An 18932-nucleotide genomic window follows, 5' to 3' on the forward strand; every position below is an offset into this window, starting at 1 on the left:
ATTGAATGGCATGTGAGCGTACTATAAAGGTACTCCCAGGGTAGGGAATAAGTACAATGAGTATCTGCTGTTGGACTGCGTTAAAAAGAAGGTCCTGGTGTAAACATTGCAGGAACCTCTAATAGGCGCACCCCAATGAGAGTACTCATAGAGACAATAGTTATCGTAATGAAATAACACAGCATAGGTTTGCGATCTGTGCTGCTGCCAGTCATATACCAAAGGTAGTGGTGAGTGGTGGGAAACCCAGATCGCATATGCAGTGATAGGAAGAAAGAGTATGAGTGTAGCTGCACTATGGCTAGTACAGGACAAGTGGAGCTCTGTTGCCCTAAAGGTATTGCAGGGTCACAAACTTGTCTCTGTTGAATAAAGCCACTCAGTGCGCTAAAGAAAGTGTAGTATGAAAAGTACCTGAGCGCTCACCTCCAGGGAGCCGGTGTGTAGTATAGAAAATCTGCCACTAGAAGAGCCTGTCAGTATGCTGCCATGACGAATCCCGCCTGTACACAGCCATGCATCTGACTGAGGAAGCGACAGTGAAACGCGCGTCTCAGACCCGCGAATCCGGCTGTGTACAGGCGGGATTCGTCATGGCAGCATACTGACAGGCTCTTCTAGCGGCAGATTTTCTATACTACACACCGGCTCCCTGGAGGTGAGCGCTCAGGTACTTTTCATACTACACTTTCTTTAGCGCACTGAGTGGCTTTATTCAACAGAGACAAGTTTGTGACCCTGCAATACCTTTAGGGCAACAGAGCTCCACTTGTCCTGTACTAGCCATAGTGCAGCTACACTCATACTCTTTCTTCCTATCACTGCATATGCGATCTGGGTTTCCCACCACTCACCACTACCTTTGGTATATGACTGGCAGCAGCACAGATCGCAAACCTATGCTGTGTTATTTCATTACGATAACTATTGTCTCTATGAGTACTCTCATTGGGGTGCGCCTATTAGAGGTTCCTGCAATGTTTACACCAGGACCTTCTTTTTAACGCAGTCCAACAGCAGATACTCATTGTACTTATTCCCTACCCTGGGAGTACCTTTATAGTACGCTCACATGCCATTCAATGGTTATACAATGGCATGCAGCAGCTGCTATTTTGTAAACTCCACATAAAGGAGTAGCTTTACTTTTTCCTATAACCTTACTGTCTACAAGTACCTGGGTGGCATCACAGGCGACCTACGTGTGATCTGCCTCTCATTACAACCTGTGATTTACTTATATTCATTTTGATATTTGCAGGGTCAGCTATTATTTCATCTGACCCCCTTATCATTGTATTTCTCTGATTACTGTTCAGTGTTATTGTGCTGTGATATCTCACGTAACCTATATTGAATATTGTATGGTTATTATCACATTCTTTTCTAGAAGATTTCCTTGTATGCTTCTGCCGTAATTCTGATTAGCCATTGTGCTATGACGACATTATGAGGTCATTGAACTAGTAAATGTTTTATATAGGTCTCAATATTGTATGAGACAGAGAATTATAGACCTATTTGTAATATTTCACTTAGCTTCACACAATTGTGATAAGTATTGTATTATATGTTGTCTTATGTTCTATGTATGTTCGTGTTCTGCTTGTGATAATTTATAGCTGTTATTCCAACAGTAATGCCAATAAGTAACAGGCTCAGACTTGTTTTTGGTATTTTAAAATATATCTAATAAAAGTTATTTTTTATATATTATTCTTATTATAACCTTTACATTCGAGTGCACCCAACAAGAGAGTTTTCTTCTTCTCCCCCATACTACGTTTATCTATACTCTCATGGGGAGCACCTCCACACTTTACAATATTTTTGCTTGACACCTATACTAGGGTTTGATATTTATAATTGTGGATTTTCATTATTCTTTTGACTAATTATATCCAATATATTATATCTTGTGCTCAAACTATATCCCCCTATTCCCCCCTTCCCTGGTCATTTATGTTTAAACTTTGTCTGGTGGGAAATGTCAGCACAGAGAAATCTTCCTGCAGACAGCTATTGTCCTGTACAAACCTCACTACATGAGACAGGCAACATGCTGCAGCCTCCTCTATACGCCATACAACAACAGAGCATCTACCTTACATAATGGGATAGAACTTCAGTAACATGCAGAACAGGTTGTCAGACCTCAGAAGGTGTGCGGCTTTGAGGCTGGGGTGCGGCCATGAGGCAGGGGTGTGGCTTTGAGGCTTGGGTGCTGCTATGAGGCTGGGGTGCGGCTTTAAGGAAGGGATGTGGCTTTGAGGCTGGGGTGGGGCTATGAGGCTGGGGTGGGGCTTTGAGGCTGGGGTGTGGCTATGAGGCTGGGGTGCGGCTTTGAGGCTGGGGTGTGGCTCTGAGGCTGGGGTGTGGCTATGAGGCTGGGGTGTGTCTATGAGGCTGGGGTGTGGCTTTGAGGCTGGGGTGGGGCTTTGAGGCTGGGGTGTGGTTTTGAGGCTGGGGTGTGGCTATGAGGATGGGGTGTGGCTTGGCATGTGCTTTCAGTTTATGAATATATTCTGCAGAGCATCTCATACAGTACCCCGCCCATTCCTATACCCAAAACTGGAATAACTTTCGTAACATCGCAATGTTCGCTGCTTGACGGGTCCAGTTTATCAAAGACTGAAAAGCGCTACTGTCGGCCTGGCGGCTACATGTCCAACTCTCAAGCCCATAGTTACGCTCTGGTTTCCCGCACTGGCGCAGGTAAATGTGGGATTTTGATTTCCACCTATGTTGCATGTGCAGATGAAGCACAATAAGGGAGTGCACAGTAACTGGGGCCTACCTCCCGGACATGCAGCCTCTTCCCAGTATGACGCATCTACAGACTCTTGTTCCCAGGTGCATCATCATCTCGCGGAGCTCAGTTCTAATCTAATAATGATCATCATCAACAACCACGCTGATGCCACGTCACATGTAGTCAATCATGCTCAAGCCAGACCGAATGAAGCCTCGCTGATTGGTTACTTGGTTTCCCCAGGGGAAGGGGGTGCGCTCCTTTTCGGGGTCAGATTGCTATAGTGTGGACAGTCCAGCCTATCATTGCCTATTGATATTTGCAGCTTCAGACGGAGGGTGCACCACGCGTTTCACCACCTCCCTGTATTGGGCGTCCCCAGGCAATGACAGAGACGTGCGCCCAAAAATGGGTGTGTGGCCTAATTATCATAGTCCACACCCCCTAAATGACATTATTTGGGGGGGTGCCCGTACGGCACGCCTCCAGTTAACGTCAGGCTGGGGGCAAGCTCAGCACTACGCCAGTAGCTGGGCAGCCACCAGCCCTCTTCCTGCACTCAATGGAAGTGCACGTGGCATCCATACCTCTTCACTAGGACCGGCACCGCTGGACAGCTGTGGCGGTGGAGGTGCTTAACCTCCAAACCGCCCGCGGGACACTGCCCAGCGGGTGGAACAGTGGGGCAGTGCCCGAAAAACAGTACTGTTCCGCTGAAATCGGGAATGGTTGGGCGGGCAGCACCCCTGTTTGACCGCACTGGTCGTGCGTGCCTCGAGCAAGCCCTATATAATATTTTTCTGCATGAACTGAATAATAAATTTATTTTCTCTGCGATGATTCCTTATTTCTTGCGGATGTCGATAATGAAACATTCTACACAATTCACTTTCACAGCCTCCATTATTCTGCCCTGACAAATAGGCTTTGGTCGGTTAAATCGCGTTGTGTTGTTCAAACAAGTGTGAAGACAATTAGCAGCCACAGTGACATCTTCCCGGTACGCGGGCTCCGCTGCCTCCTGTACCGGCCATTTCAATAGCAGAAGATGGCACATCACACAAAGCTAAACTCACGTCCAAAGACGATTCTCTCCTCTGTAACGGTCGCTGACAAAGCCTGAGAGTGCCGGATAACACGCACTAATGAGTGATAACGTGCGCTCGGCGGTGTCAGCACACTCACCTCACTGGCAGGTGTCACAAATGCACAATTAAAAACACATAAAGCCCTTTGTTCTCCAACAAGCCATCTGGTAACGAGCACATTATCTAAGAGACGTAATCACTGCCGTTTCCTGCATATCTAAAGCTCCTGTATTGTCCAAGGTTCCCACAATGAGAATTGCAATTATACAGCACTTGTGCGCCCAGTGACGTCATGTAACGGACATCTGCCAGCGGCCTGGTGCAGCGCTGCCACCAGCGAGACACATTATACGGCTGGGGGAGCTGTTATAAGTTACAGGTTCTTTAACGTGGAGTCAGTGGACGGTTCTAGGGACAGGAAAGCAGGGCTATCACCTGGGGCGCTGCGGCAGGTCTGACAGCGCCCAGCCGCTCTTGCCCGCCGCCATATTACAAGCTGTGGCGGCCGCGGAGCCATTTTTACAAACAGCGCTGCTGTCTCCTCCCACTAGGAGTCCCAGTCTTTCGGAATGACGGGCGTTGAGAGTTGCGCATGGCGTTCTTGGAGAGGTCGCGGGAGAGAGATGATGGAGGAGCAGCTGCAAGGAGGAGGGACCCGCCTAAGAATTAGGCAAATGCCCCCCCCCCACATGCAGTGCGGACCATTTTCTTTATGTTTTTATCATATAAATGACAAGTGCTTTACATATGTGTATATATTATACTTTCAGTAAGTACACGGGGCCTGAGCCAGGGGTGCGAGCGATTTGTCTGTGGCCACATTGGGTGCTTGGCAGGGGCTTATTACGAGGTGGGGGCCTGTGTGCATCCCCCTCCTCTCTCCCCAGCAACGCACTGAGTGCAGCAGTAGACTATGGGCGCTAAACCCTAGAGCGCATGCGCAAGTCACTGAGGAAATGGCGCGGCAGCCATTTTCCTGGTGATTTCCTAACTGCGCTTTTGCAAAACACCTGAAAAATGGCCATGGTGGCCATTTTTCAGGCGATTTGCGCAGCCCTGCTACAGCTGACGTGGGACTTGAGAGATAAAGTATTAAAAATATAGGTGCAGGGTGTGCGCAGGGTGGGTGGGTCCCTCCTGGACCCGCACACCCTGCACCCATTAAAGATATGCCCCTGGTGCAAGGGGCAAGTAGAGACGCACCTGAGATGCACTCGGCAATGGAGGCTCCGACGCACGTGGATAAAAATTACCGGCGACTTTACATCAGGCCCACAGAGGAGAACGGTTCTGGTGCTGCAATAAACATATACTGGTGTGAAAAGAGGGACAGCTGTCCCAGACATTTTTTTTCTAACAACTGAACGACCAGGAATGTAGCCTATGTCTCATCAACCATAAGCTGAAGAGGTAATAGTACATACAAGACGCTCGCTGTAGGGATCAACATTCCCTGCTTTTGCAGCAATAGAAGTGAATATATTCAGGGTAAAGAAGAACAAGGAGTCCTGGAAGTGATAATATGGCCCCCGCAGAGCCCTGATCTCACCATCACCGAGTCTGTCTGGGATTACATGAAGAGACAGAAGATCTGTACTTAGTTCTCCAAGATGTTTGGAACAATCTCCCTGCCAAGTTCCTTCAATAACTGTGTGCAAGTGTACCTAGAAGAACTGATGCTGTTTTGAAGGCAAAGGGAGGTCACACCAACGGCCATATTCAATATGGGGTGAACAGTCAGTTGACGTCATTTTCGCCTGTTTAACTTATCCCCATATTCAATTTCAATGACTTTTCGCGGGTGCGAAAAGTCTTTGTAAAAAAAACGGGGGTAAGTTTTCACCACTGCAGAGGTGGCGAAAAAAAAAAAAAAGTACGGAATTGGGGTCTGGGGGTGCAGAATAAAAAAAAAAAGCCTGCAGCCTTTAGAATGTCCCCTTAATGTAATAGGTGTAAAAGAAAAGAAAATCCTTAGGATACCCCAAAACATATTTTCATTTTGGGGGCAAAAAAAATAAAAAATGTTGGGGGACAATCTTTAAAACTAGCGAAATTGACTCGGGGGGGGTCCCCTAATATGCGGCAGGTGTTTTCTAGAAGGCGGGTGGTAGCGGCAGGCGGATTTTTGAAGAATTTTAAAAAACTTTAGGGACTTAAAAATATTCTTGCATCCATTTTCATGTACCCCAAATTTGATGGGACTAGTTATTTTCCCCCCAAAAAAGCTAAGTGCTATTCTTCACCCCTTCTTCTAAAGCCGCATTTATGCACCTGCCGCGGCTATTTAAAAACCCTGACTACCTTCAGTTGGGCAAATCGGGAGGTACCCATAGTGATCCCCCATGTCAGGACATCTTTTGGGGGGTGACAGCATGATTTCCCCAAAAACTGCCAGGACTTTTCGAAACTTACCTTTCCGCCGGGTCCTAATTGAATACGGGGATAAGCAGGCACGCGCCCGATACTTTATCCCTGCAAAAAACGGCGATGATGAGGTTGGACTTTTCGCCTCAAATTGAATATGGCTCCAAGTATTGATTTGATTTAGATTTCTCTTCTGTTCATTCACTTTTGCATTTTGTTAATTGATAAAAATAAACTATTAACACTTCTATTTTCTAAAGCATTCTCACTTTACAGAATTTTTTACCACACCTTACAAACTTTTGCGCAGTACTGACATAATGCAAATGATGCCTTGTCATAAATCATGCTTTTATAAATGTAATTTAGATTTTCTTTTCAGATTCCTTCCAGCACCTGCACCGTGTATAATAACGTCATGTGCAGCGTTTTCTAGGTGATAAAACATGTGCAGCCAGCAGGGGGCGACATATGACCACAATAAAGGAAAAGACGCTGTACTGACAGAATTCAGGACTCGTGTATGTCACATACAAGCGGAGATGCACCGAGCCTTGGGGGTCTATTTACTAAGCCTTGGAAGGAGACAAAGTGAACGTTAGATAAGGTACCAGCCAATCAGCTCCTAGCTGTCATCTCACAGGCTGTGTTTGAAAAATGACAGTTAGGAGCTGATTGGCTGGCACCTTATCACTTTTCACTCTGTCTCCTAACACTGCTTAGTAAATAGACCCCTAAGTTTGAAAATTACATTTAGGAGCTGATTGGCTGGTACCTTATCTAACGTTCACTTTGTCTCCATCCAAGGCTTAGTAAATAGACCCCTTGGAGAGTGATAAAGCACCAATCAATCAGGTCCTAACTCATGTTACAGGATGTTTGAAAAATGACAGGAGCTGATTGATTGGTACATTCTCTCTCTCCCACTGTATTTCATATACTGCGTGTTATCTATTTGTCTTGATCTTCCAAAACAGAATTGCTGCTAGTTTATGTAATAGGAACTGATAATGGAATAACAATTCTGGAGGACTATGGGTCAGATTCAGCAAGGAACGCAGTTGCTAATACGCACGCCATCGGCCGATTAATTCACACTGCGCATGCATTACAGTGCACGAACCAGACGTTACGATCGCAGAGTCTACGCAGACCCATTATTAGCCACTGCGATGCCGTACGCAGCCTGAGGCCTCATAGCGCAGAAGTAATTCCTGAGTGAGGTCTGACCGGCCTTACCTGTGCGTCTGGGTCCGATGTTACCGATTGTTTCGCTGTGTTGTAAAAGTATACGGATGTGAGTAAGGGGAAGTGGCGTCCTTATGTCAGGCTGCGATCGCAATGCGAATGCAAATATTGACATATCACCGCTGATATTAGCAACTGCGCGTATAAGCAGGATTCCTTGCTGAGCCAGGTCCTATGTGCGCACATTGGGGCTGATTCAGAGGACGCAGATGGCGATATGCAGATTCACGATTCTGCGCATGTGCAGAAAGGGTCCTGTGAGATCGCACGCAGACCCTCCCCCCCCCCCCATGCCTCTGCCAGACCGAGACGTTTCACACGGCATCATTTTTATTATGTCAGATACACACTCAGCTGGCCGATGCCGCACAACATGGAGATCCCAGGCTGTAACCTCGGACGCAGCGCTGGGATCACAGATGCTGACTGGAGGCGTCTCGTCACTTCTGCATTTGTATTTTAGGAGGACGACAATATCAGGACATAATGGGGCCGTCTTACTGCATCGTGCTGGGATAAATGATTAACCCAAGAAATTCATGTTCATAGGATCCGAAGTTTATTAAATAGTTTTATTGCAGATAATGAAGAAACCATAAGTAAAAGCAGAATATCTAGATTTGGAGCAAACATGTGACATTGTAACCAATACACAATGGTCTGATCAGGTGATCGGTAATACAGGAAGGAGACAGGATGACTGGTACAGCCGGACAGTCATTCAGACCTTTATAAATAAGATGATTCTTCATGAAAAACGTTAGATTAATGTTCCACTACTCCGGGGAAATCCCTCGTTATGATAAACGCAACATTGTCATTATCGCAACACTGTCATTATCGCAACATTGTCATTAACGCACAATTGTCATTATCACAACATGGTCATTATCACAACATTGTCATTAACGCACAATTGTCATTATCGCAACATTGTTATTATCGCACAATGGTCATTAACACAACATTGTCATTATCACAACATTGTCATTATCGCAACACTATCATTATCGCAACACTGTCATTAACGCACAATTGTCATTATCGCAACATTGTCATCAATGCAACATTGTAATTACCGCAACATTCCCACTACCTTTCCTCATCTCCTAGAACTCAGTCTCCCACCATATAAATGCGTTATATACCCAGATCCCCTTGGCGCACACTGCACAGAATGGGCCTCATTCAGAGTTGGACATAAGTTGCGCTTTCTTATCGCAGTATCTTTTCATTTCATGCGACTTGTACTTGCGGCTCCCTTAAAACAAGGCGACATTGTCGGCGTGTAGATGTGAGTACAGTAATGGCGTGTTGTGGCAAATTGCAGCCAAAATGGAAATGAAGTCAAAGTGCCGCAACTGAAAGCAGAGAATGAGATTACAGCGTACTGACCGCTCGTCTTACATAAATAAGGCCGGTTTCGTGCTCCGATCAGGAAGGTGCACGCTGCGCAAAGGTTTCTGAGTGTTATTTATCAAACAAGATAACATTTCATATTTGTGTCTTGTTCGAATAGTATTTCACAAGCTCCAGGGGCAGTGGGTCGTATTATCTGCACTATCCAGCGTTGTGTACTGCCATTTTCACCATATTGTACCCATGGCGAAGCCACGCCTCCTGCGGTATTCCTGCCGTATCCACTCCCGTTACGTGATTGGGGAGGGGGTCACACTTGCTGTCTTATACAGAGTTGGGGAGCAAAATGCTATTTTTTCAGACCCATTTTGCGATTACACTTCTGTTCATCTCTGAATATGGCTGTAGGCCCCCCTCTTACTGATGACCAAGGAACAAACCCCCTTTACCCCCTGGCCTGGCTATTACAGACCACCCGAGATCTGCAGAATATTGCACGTAATAAAACCCCCTTACAGAAACGTACTGATATGCAGATCATCTCATACAGTAGCTATTATTATCCCTTACTAAATATCCGCAAAGGTTTAATGTACTCCGTATCTGTGAATAATTACCTACAGGAGCTTTGCTTCTGTTGCTCAGCACTATAGTCACCACTGCACAATATAGATCCATCATATATATAGGGCACGTTATTCTGATACCAGACAATACACAGGGAGGAATCGGTTGTGCGATACACGGATAGAACGGTGATAAACGTCTCAGTCACAGATCTGACAACTACAAGAGATTCTTATGCACTTTAACAGAATATCAGAAACACATTGATCGATATATGGTCCTAAGAGCTAATCCTGATGGACATATAGTACTTTCTGCTACTCACGTAATATCCTGATAATATGGCAATGACATCACAAGCTCTGTAATCGGGGTAATCACTGGGGAAGGGGAGATAATACGACACATATGAGAAGTGTACTGAGTGCCGAATCTATAACAGGAGGGGAATAGAAGAGGAAATAGCTATCAGCGAGCATGAAACACGCAGTGTTAGAGGGATTAGAGCCATAGGACAAAACATTCCGGGGGAAGCCATAGTTCCACTTCTAAGTAATGCCGGGTTAGTAATGGTGGGTCAGTAATGGCAGGTGGGTAATGCCGGGTCAGTAATGCCGGGTCAGTAATGCCGGGTCAGTAATGGTGGGTCAGTAATGCCGAGTTAGTAATGGTGGGTTTGTAATGGCGGGTCAGTAATGGCGGGTCAGTAATGGCGGGTCAGTAACGGTGGGTCAGTAATGGTGGGTCAGTAGTGCCGGGTTAGTAATGGTGGGTCAGTAATGCCGGGTTAGTAATGGTGGGTCAGTAATGCCGGGTTAGTAATGGTGGGTCAGTAATGCCGGGTTAGTAATGCCGGGTCAGTAATGGTGGGTCAGTAATGGTGGTTCAGTAATGCAGGGTTAGTAATGGTGGGTCAGTAGTGCCGGGTTAGTAATGCTGGGTTAGTAATGCCGGGTCAGTAATGTCGGGTCAGTAATGCGGGTTAGTAATGGTGGGTAAGTAATGGCGGGTCAGTAATGCCGGGTTAGTAATGGTGGGTCAGTAATGCCGGGTTAGTAATGGCGGGTTAGTAATGCCGGGTCAGTAATGGTGGGTCAGTAATGGTGGGTCAGTAATGGCGGGTCAGTAATGGTGGGTCAGTAATGGTGGGTCAGTAATGCTGGTTTAGTAATGGCAGGTTAGTAATGGCGGGTTAGTAATAATGGGAGAATTACCATACAGTGATATATGAGGCAGCATATTTTACATTTCCAGACCCTCATTCTACATTCTCAGCATAAGGAATAGCTTCATACTGTCACCTAAATGCATGATGTCAGCAACACCTGGCACTGGGGCTATGCCTGGATAGTATTATATTACACTGGAGGAAGCGGATAGTAATGTGCCTTATCCATGATACTGAGCAGGGCTGAGTACTATTCCCAGCACACGTGGCAGAGTGGTGTTGAATTGTCACAATCCTTCACATATGCGCAAACTCCTTATCAAGCATCGCATTATAGAAACTCAATAATGCTACGCCCGATTCCAGAAGGGCCACCGCGGTCCGCCTACACCCAGCCACCGCCTTGCCGTGCCAGTCTGCGCATCTCACGAAATCAGAAGTTAATATAATGAGATCACACGCAGGAAGGAAACAGCCGCCATAGTGGAAATCAAACCACCAGTGATTACTTCATGAAACGCGTCAGCTCCTCTATAAATCTATCCCAGGAAACAACAGGAAGATGAAGCAGTGCTGTAACTGATATGAGCACATGGATAATAGTGTTGTAGCCTTCAGCCTTCTGCGTTTTACATGCTGGAATAAACACCCTGCTCTTTGGTTCAGAGGAAATAAAAATGCTAAACTTACTATGCGCCAAATACGATGGACGTGTCTGACCTGAGGAGAACCGGCCGTCTAGCAGCGTCGTAATATGGAGCGTATTGATCTTTGGGCTTGTTTATTGTAACAAGTTTATAGAACATATAATTATTTGTATATACATTGCAACATGATCACAGATTTCATTCATAATTACAAAAATTTCCCTCTATTATATTCGTACAATAACTTCCAAATTTCCACTAACAATCTCTTTGATTGACATCTAAACTCAGCTGATTAGCTCAGTGGTAGGTGGTTTATGGGATAGGTCATGTGAGAAAGAGACAAAGGGGAGAGATAGAGAATGAAAGGAGGGAGAGAGAAAAGGTGAGATAGAAAGGAGGAGAGAGACAGATAGGGGGGAGAGAGAGGGGAGGGGGACAGACAGATAGGGGGCCAAGAGAGGGGAGACAGATATAAGGAGAGAGGGGATGAGAGACAGATAGGGGGAGAGAAAGGGGAGGGGGACAGACAGGAGGAGAGAGGGGAGACAGACAGGAGGAGAGAGGGGAGACAGATAGGAGGAGAGAGGGGATGAGAGACAGATAGGGGGAGAGAGAGGGGAGGGGGTGAGACAGATAGGGGCAGAGAGGGGAGAGGGGATGAGAGACAGATAAGGGGGAGAGGGAGGGGATGAGAGGAGAGAGAGAGAGAGAGAGAGAGAGAGAGAGAGAGAGAGAGGAGAGAGGAGAGAGGAGAGAGGAGAGAGGAGAGAGGAGAGAGAGAGAGACCAGGCAGATAGAAGGGAGAGAGAGGGGAGGGAGAGAGACAGATAGGGGGGGGGGGAGAGAGAGGGGAGGGGGAGAAGCATAAAGTTGGGATAAAGAAACACAGGGGCAATTCTTTTGTATGGTTTTGTGCTTTATAAAACCCCTTTTCGTGAAAATGCAGCATGGAAACCATTTAGAACCTGTTTATGGAATAATGGGTAAATATAAATGATGATGGAATAACGGGTAAATATAAATGCTGATGGAATAACGGGTAAATATAAATGCTGATGGAATAACGGGTAAATATAAATGCTGATGGAATAACGGGTAAATATAAATGATGATGGAATTTGTGCTTCCTGATGAAAACCAAGTTTTTGGACCTGGCCACTGGCTAATATTACTGGTCCCCAGGAGGGGTCATAGTAAGACATTGGGGGATATTCTATAATAGTGAAATGGGAAGTTTGGTTTCACAGGATTCCATCTGTATTTCTCCTGCATCTACTTATGCTAATGAGCAGACTGTGGGCGTGGTTCAGATTCTATCACAGATGACACATTACTTCTGACCTCAATAAATATGGCGGAAATCGTCCTGTCTGCGGGGGACCTCATTTACATTGCGCATGGGATGCTTCAGAGTGCGCGCTCTTAGTAGACGCCCCCACAAACTACAAGCGAGCCTAGGAGACCGCGCAGCAGAACAATACAATAGGAGCATAACGCTGACCACTATGCAACCTCGTTCTCATTACATAAAACGTCTCTGTCTTACGCCTATAAATACTGCTCTGTGTAGCCTTATTTACGGATTAAATGATGTGACGTCATTACTGTCTTCACATTGCTCAGCGTACGCTTGGAAATGCGCTTCCTACAGACGCACATTGCAGAGCTATTTCCATTATAACCACAGGATGTGACCCAGCGCGCAACAGACCTGACACTGATCTAAGACTGCGAGTTCACCTCCGATTGCAGAGTGGAAATGGCTGTGCTTCCCCTTGCGCAGAACGGACCAACACAGAACGCTCCGTAAAACTAAGTTTACGCCTCACTCCGCTCAACTCCTCCCATCAGGCCGCGCAAATTCTCTTCCACAAACGCTGCCATCCGGTTTGCAGAAGAACCAGCAAAACATACTGTGCGTGGCACGGCCACAGGGGATTTTGGGCAGCGTAAGTAAGGGCCAGACTAAAAATATAGCAAATACGGTTTTCTTACAAAAAGTACTTTTCATATCCAAAATAAAATATTCGTAATTGAATTTTGTTGTAAAACTGCAGAATCCTGGACAAACCTCCTGGAGTACATTTTCCGACTCCTCCACTATTACAGAATACCCCCTCCCCACAGTTTTCCAACACATAAAAGTCCTGAATAACCAGTTTCAGAGCAAACATGTTGCAATTAGTGTTCTGACCTTGTGATAAGAGACCTGAATAGAGCAGAACTATTGCAGATATTTTGTGCGTTTACATCAATACAACACACAATGACATCTAGTTATTATATAAAAAGAATTGGAGAAATGTAAATCACATATCACAGCACAGATTTCTAGATTCTGGAGTCTACACCTATTCTAATCGTATATTGGTTGTGTTCTTCTGTCCATCGGTGATTTGGGGTCGGGTCTTTAGGAGCTGCCCACCAGCACTGTCCACTTACTCTCTGTCCTTCCGTACTGAAAACACAAAACATTATTAAATCATAAATATAAAAAAAAGTCACCAAACACACTTTCCCACTATGACAACCAATAAAACAAATAAAAAATAAACATATCGGTGATTAACCAGAAATTGTTTTCATCAGCACCAAAACCTGAGATAAAGAACCTAGGGCCTGATTCAGAGCCGCTCGCAATTAGCGCTCGCTCGTTCAGAAAAAGGGGTGGCTATTCAAATGAACTGTTCGCTCCTTGCGGTCTGTTCACGCCTCCATGTCTGAACGAGCGAACAAAACATGCGCTCGTTTATTTGAAAAAAAACGCCCCCTGGCCGCTCGCATCCTACGTCATGTCCGCTATTTATTAGATTAATCGAGTACATCGAACAGCATCTGCACTGCTCGCTATTCTTGTGGTTGGTTTTTCCTACCGCAATCTTGCGAGCAGTTTTGGCTAAAAGACACCCAACTGACGTAGTTGATGACGCTGCTGTTTTAATTATGCACACCCATAAAACGCCCGTTTTGACCTTTAAGCACGCCTGCGTTCTGATCTCCACTCCCCGTTTTCAAGCACCTTCCCCTGTTACCACCCACATACGCCTCCTCCTGTCACTCAAAATAGCAGGCATTCGCTATCTAGCGAACAAACAATTTTCCGCCGCACAGACTGGTTCGCGCATGCGTATTACAATCCGTACGCATGCGCAGTTGTGCAATCATCGCTCGGAGCGAACGAGCAGCCGCTAATGAGCGGCTCTGAATCAGGCCCCTAAAGTGCAAAGCTTTGCGTTACGTAAACAGTATCGGTGATGATGGCTGTAGCTATAGGGACGGGAAATGTTCTAAAGGGGTTTTATAGTTTTGGAAAATAAAGAGTCTTAACACTATATACTAGGATACCTGTGGGGGTCTCTCCATGTGAATCCCACCATTTGCTGAGTGCAGCAGAGTCCGGTGCTTAATGTGACAGAGGACCGATACGGGATTGTATTTGTAAAAGTGCAAGAGCGCCAATCAGTTATAAATGCCAGCCTGTCGCTGACCGTACGGCCATAGCAGTCACCCACCAGTTGCCATCTGTCATTTCAGTCCTACCTAATGCGGCTCACATGTCATTACAGCAATCGTACAGCAGAGGTCCCCAGTCCACCAGTACCCCTCCCCTGATTGCTGTACAGTACAGTACGATCAGGCCATATCCATGACAACAGATCTCTGTATCTACAGTACATGATGGTCAGTGTCCGTATTGTTGTAGCTGATGCGCTGTACAGTACATGATGGTCAGGGTATGTGTTGCTGTAGCTGATGCACTGTACAGTACATGATGGTCAGTGTGTGTGTTGCTGTATCTGACGCGCTGTACAGTACATGATGGTCAGGGTATGTGTTGCTGTAGCTGACGCGCTGTACAGTACATGATGGTCAGTGTCCGTGTTGCTGTAGCTGATGCACTGTACAGTACATGATGGTCAGTGTCTGTGTAGCTGTAGCTGACGTGCTGTACAGTACATGATGGTCAGGGTCTGTGTTGCTGTAGCTGATGCACTGTACATGATGGTCAGGGTTTCTGTAGCTGATGCACTGTACCGTACTTGATGGTCAGAGTCTGTGTTGCTGTAGCGCTGTACAGTACATGATGGTCAGTGTCCGTGTTGTTGTAGCTGATGCGCTGTACAGTACATGATGGTCAGTGTCCGTGTTGCTGTAGCTGACGCGCTGTACAGTACATGGTCAGTGCCCGTTTTGCTGTAGCTGACGCGCTGTACAGTACATGATGGCCAGGTTCTGTGTTGCTGTATCTGACGCGCTGTACAGTACATGATGGTCAGTGTGTGTGTTGCTGTAGCTGATGCGCTGTACAGTACATGATGGTCAGGATCTGTGTTGCTGTAGCGCTGTACAGTACATGATGGTAAGTGTCTGTGTTGTTGTAGCTGATGCGCTGTACAGTACATGATGGTCAGTGTCCGTGTTGCTATAGCTGACGCGCTGTACAGTAAATGATGGTCAGTGTCTGTGTTGCTGTAGCTGATGCGCTGTACAGTACATGATGGTCAGTGTCTGTGTAGCTGTAGCTGATGCGCTGTACAGTACATGATGGTCAGGGTCCGTGTTGCTGTAGCTGATGCGCTGTACAGTACATGATGGTCAGGGTATGTGTTGCTGTAGCTGATGCGCTGTACAGTACATGATGGTCAGTGTCTGTGTTGCTGTAGCTGACGCGCTGTACAGTAAATGATGGTCAGTGTCTGTGTTGCTGTAGCTGATGCGCTGTACAGTACATGATGGCCAGGGTCTGTGTTGCTGTAGCTGATGCGCTGTACAGTACATGATGGTCAGGGTATGTGTTGCTGTAGCTGACGCGCTGTACAGTACATGATGGTCAGTGTCCGTGTTGCTGTAGCTGATGCACTGTACAGTACATGATGGTCAGTGTCTGTGTAGCTGTAGCTGACGTGCTGTACAGTACATGATGGTCAGGGTCTGTGTTGCTGTAGCTGATGCACTGTACAGTACATGATGGTCAGGGTCTGTGTTGCTGTAGCGCTGTACAGTACATGATGGTCAGGGTCCGTGTTGCTGTAGCTGACGCACTGTACCGTACAGTGGGCCTGATTGTACACTACGCCAATGCCATCACAAGTGGAGCGATTTTTTGCCTCTGCGCGTGTGTCTGGGTTGCACTGCGCATGTGTGGAGGGACATTACCATAGTCGCACACTGAGAGTCTTTATTCGCAGTGTGACAGACAGAGCGTCTGGGGGAGGCAACAGGGAGAGTCTCAACCGTTTCTGAAGCGTGTCTCAAATCTTGCATCTGTGATCTCGTGCGCAGTTTACATGGCTCCGGCGACTCAGTTACGCCGACCATTAAGTGACCATAGAAGTCGACGTATGCCTGACCTGTGCCCAAAGCTGCGTATATGTACTGGTGGGTGTCTCCGTACAAGTCCCGGCCGCGGCTGCATTAGCAGATTTTTGCACAACACATGAAAATCGCAGCTGCGAGAGGATTAGCGCACAACTCATTCTGAATTAGGCGCTAAAAGTATTAAGGAATTTTAGCAAATTTGTGCTTTGGACGTGACCTCAGAATTCTGGCAGCCGAATCCTTATCCTGATTTCCTGAGATATTAGTGAGCGAGATGCAGATATTGTACATCCAGGAGCTGAAACAATAGAAATCTGTACGATCCGTACATCTCACCAATAGGACACAGACGTAAGCCGTCTCTGCACATTCCGGGAGACAAAAGTCGCATAACGTCCTTACATTACATTTTATTTTTTTTTGAGTCATCTCCCGGCTACAAAGATTTTGTTCACAGAAAATTTACTTTTCAAACTGCGCAAAGTGAACGTATTTCCCCAATTTCCATTAAATATAAGCAAAATATTTCTGCCTGATGCTCTTTGCCGTGCCAGCCGGGGGGTGGGGGTACTGCTATGTACTGTACAGGTCATCAGATTGGGTTATGGTGCATCTTGAACCCGTTCACCTACTTGACTGTAAAGTTACGAAATGTGCTACATTGTATTTATTTATTTTTAAACCGTTTTCTGTTCAAACATGAAATATTTGAGCTTAATTTACAAAATAAATGTTAAAATATTATAGAATGTTTACACTTCAGCTCAAACTGGCAACATTGTATACACCACAATCTTACACTGAGAGCCAGCAAATGGGAGTAAATTTAAACAGGTTCAAATAACTTGAGTATCTCTGCTGGGATCAGTAGGATTTACCGCCGCAAATCCCGACAGCGGAAGCCCGGCAGTGGAGAACCCGACAGGTGAGTATTTTTTCTATTTACTAACCTAATAACTCTCTCTTAGGGGTGCCTAACCGTAACCTTCCCCCCAAGTGCCTAACCCCCACCTTCCCCGCAGCCTAACCCTAAGTCTCCCGGGGGGTGCCTAACCCTAACCCCCCCTCTTCCCCTAGCCTAACCCCCTTCACCGCCCCTCCCCCTGGGAGCCCCCTAACCCCCCTCCCCCACGCGGCTGTCCGCGCCTGGCTTACCTTCGATCGGTAAGCCGGGTGTCGGGCTCTCGGCGTAGGTCTAATGACAGGTCTCGGGATTTCGCCGCCTGTCATTAGACACTTGCCGGGATTTGACAGTCGGGAAGCCGGCGGTCGGCATTACGACCGTCGGCTTCCTAACTGCATCCCTCTCTGCTCCCTCCTGGATACGATGGAAGTAAAGATATAATAATGTGGCCACTGGGGGGCAGCGCTGCACTGGATTTTATGGCTGATATTTTATTTTCCTTTGGTACATGATGTTTCTAAATCTACTTGGGCCGATAATTTCTCAGCAAATGTATTTTTAGGAATATTTATCGCATAACTAACACTAATCCGGTATATACATAGGGAACATTTATCCCATGAAATTCATCATTTGTCTGATGTGTTTCTGCTACTGGTGTGTGGAAGACCCAATGGGGCTGATTCACAGGTGAATGTGATGCTGAAGTTTGCGCAGTCGGCCGATGTTGTTTGTACTGCATATGCGTGTGAGTCGCACTTCGGATGCGTGATGGCTTACCAATGGCGGCCGTAGTGAGAATTTAGATGCAGAGTGATTGACAATCAGTGTGTGTTTATGGGAGGTAAGGCGTGTAGTCACACGAGGGCGTGTCATAGCCAGCGACTGCGTATTTGTATGAAGTTTCACTGGCCCCGGCACCTAACTTTCGTCGTACATTCTGAGCAGCCATAGATTTGCTCAGAGTTCGATGATTCGTCTGTACACAAGCGGCAGATTAGAGATGCAGTCGATGGGTGACTCTGCGCAAATTACAGCGGCTGTGGCATTGGCATCAATTCTCAGTACCGGGATTAGCGCTCACTTCCGAATGTTACCAGACTCCTCACCTGGATATCAGTCAGTTCCTTCAAGAACCGAGAGGCCATCTTGGGTCCGTTCTCCATAGTTGGGATGTGTAAGTTCTAGAGAGACATAAGATAGACGTCACGATGTCAGACAGAAGCTGCGGAATTATCTCTAATATGGAGAAACACCTGGAAGGATGTTAGAGCCAAATAATAATAAATTTTTTATATACTTCTATTTCAACTCTACTGAAGATATTAATTATACTCTACTAGTGTTTGGACTAAATAGACAAACGGTTTTATTGTTTAAGGAAAAACTAAACCATACAATTGGAATGTTTCAGGAGGAGGTGTATCAAACCTTGGAGAAAGATAAAGTACCAACCAATCAGCTCCTGCTCCCGGGGGCTTAAAGAGCATGGACAGTATAAACACTCAGCTAT

The 18932-nt window shown here is 46.2% G+C and overlaps 1 protein-coding gene across 1 annotated transcript in view; it reads right to left on the reverse strand.

Moving 5' to 3' along the window:
* Positions 1 to 7994: 7994 nt before the first annotated feature.
* LOC148442429 (branched-chain-amino-acid aminotransferase, cytosolic-like) overlaps positions 7995 to 18932 on the reverse strand; it is a 53539-nt gene continuing 42601 nt past the window's right edge. Inside the window, exons 8-9 of the mRNA XM_088463956.1 lie at positions 18529 to 18603; positions 7995 to 13654 (exon numbers count right to left, since the gene is read on the reverse strand). Of these exons, the coding sequence (XP_088320082.1) occupies positions 13607 to 13654; positions 18529 to 18603 (123 nt within the window). The 3' untranslated portion in view covers positions 7995 to 13606. The remainder of the gene's footprint in view (positions 13655 to 18528; positions 18604 to 18932) is intronic.

Source organism: Taudactylus pleione, unplaced genomic scaffold (assembly GCF_031769625.1).
Source record: "Taudactylus pleione unplaced genomic scaffold, aTauple2 ptg001523l, whole genome shotgun sequence".
In the NCBI taxonomy this organism is placed as follows: domain Eukaryota; kingdom Metazoa; phylum Chordata; class Amphibia; order Anura; family Myobatrachidae; genus Taudactylus; species Taudactylus pleione.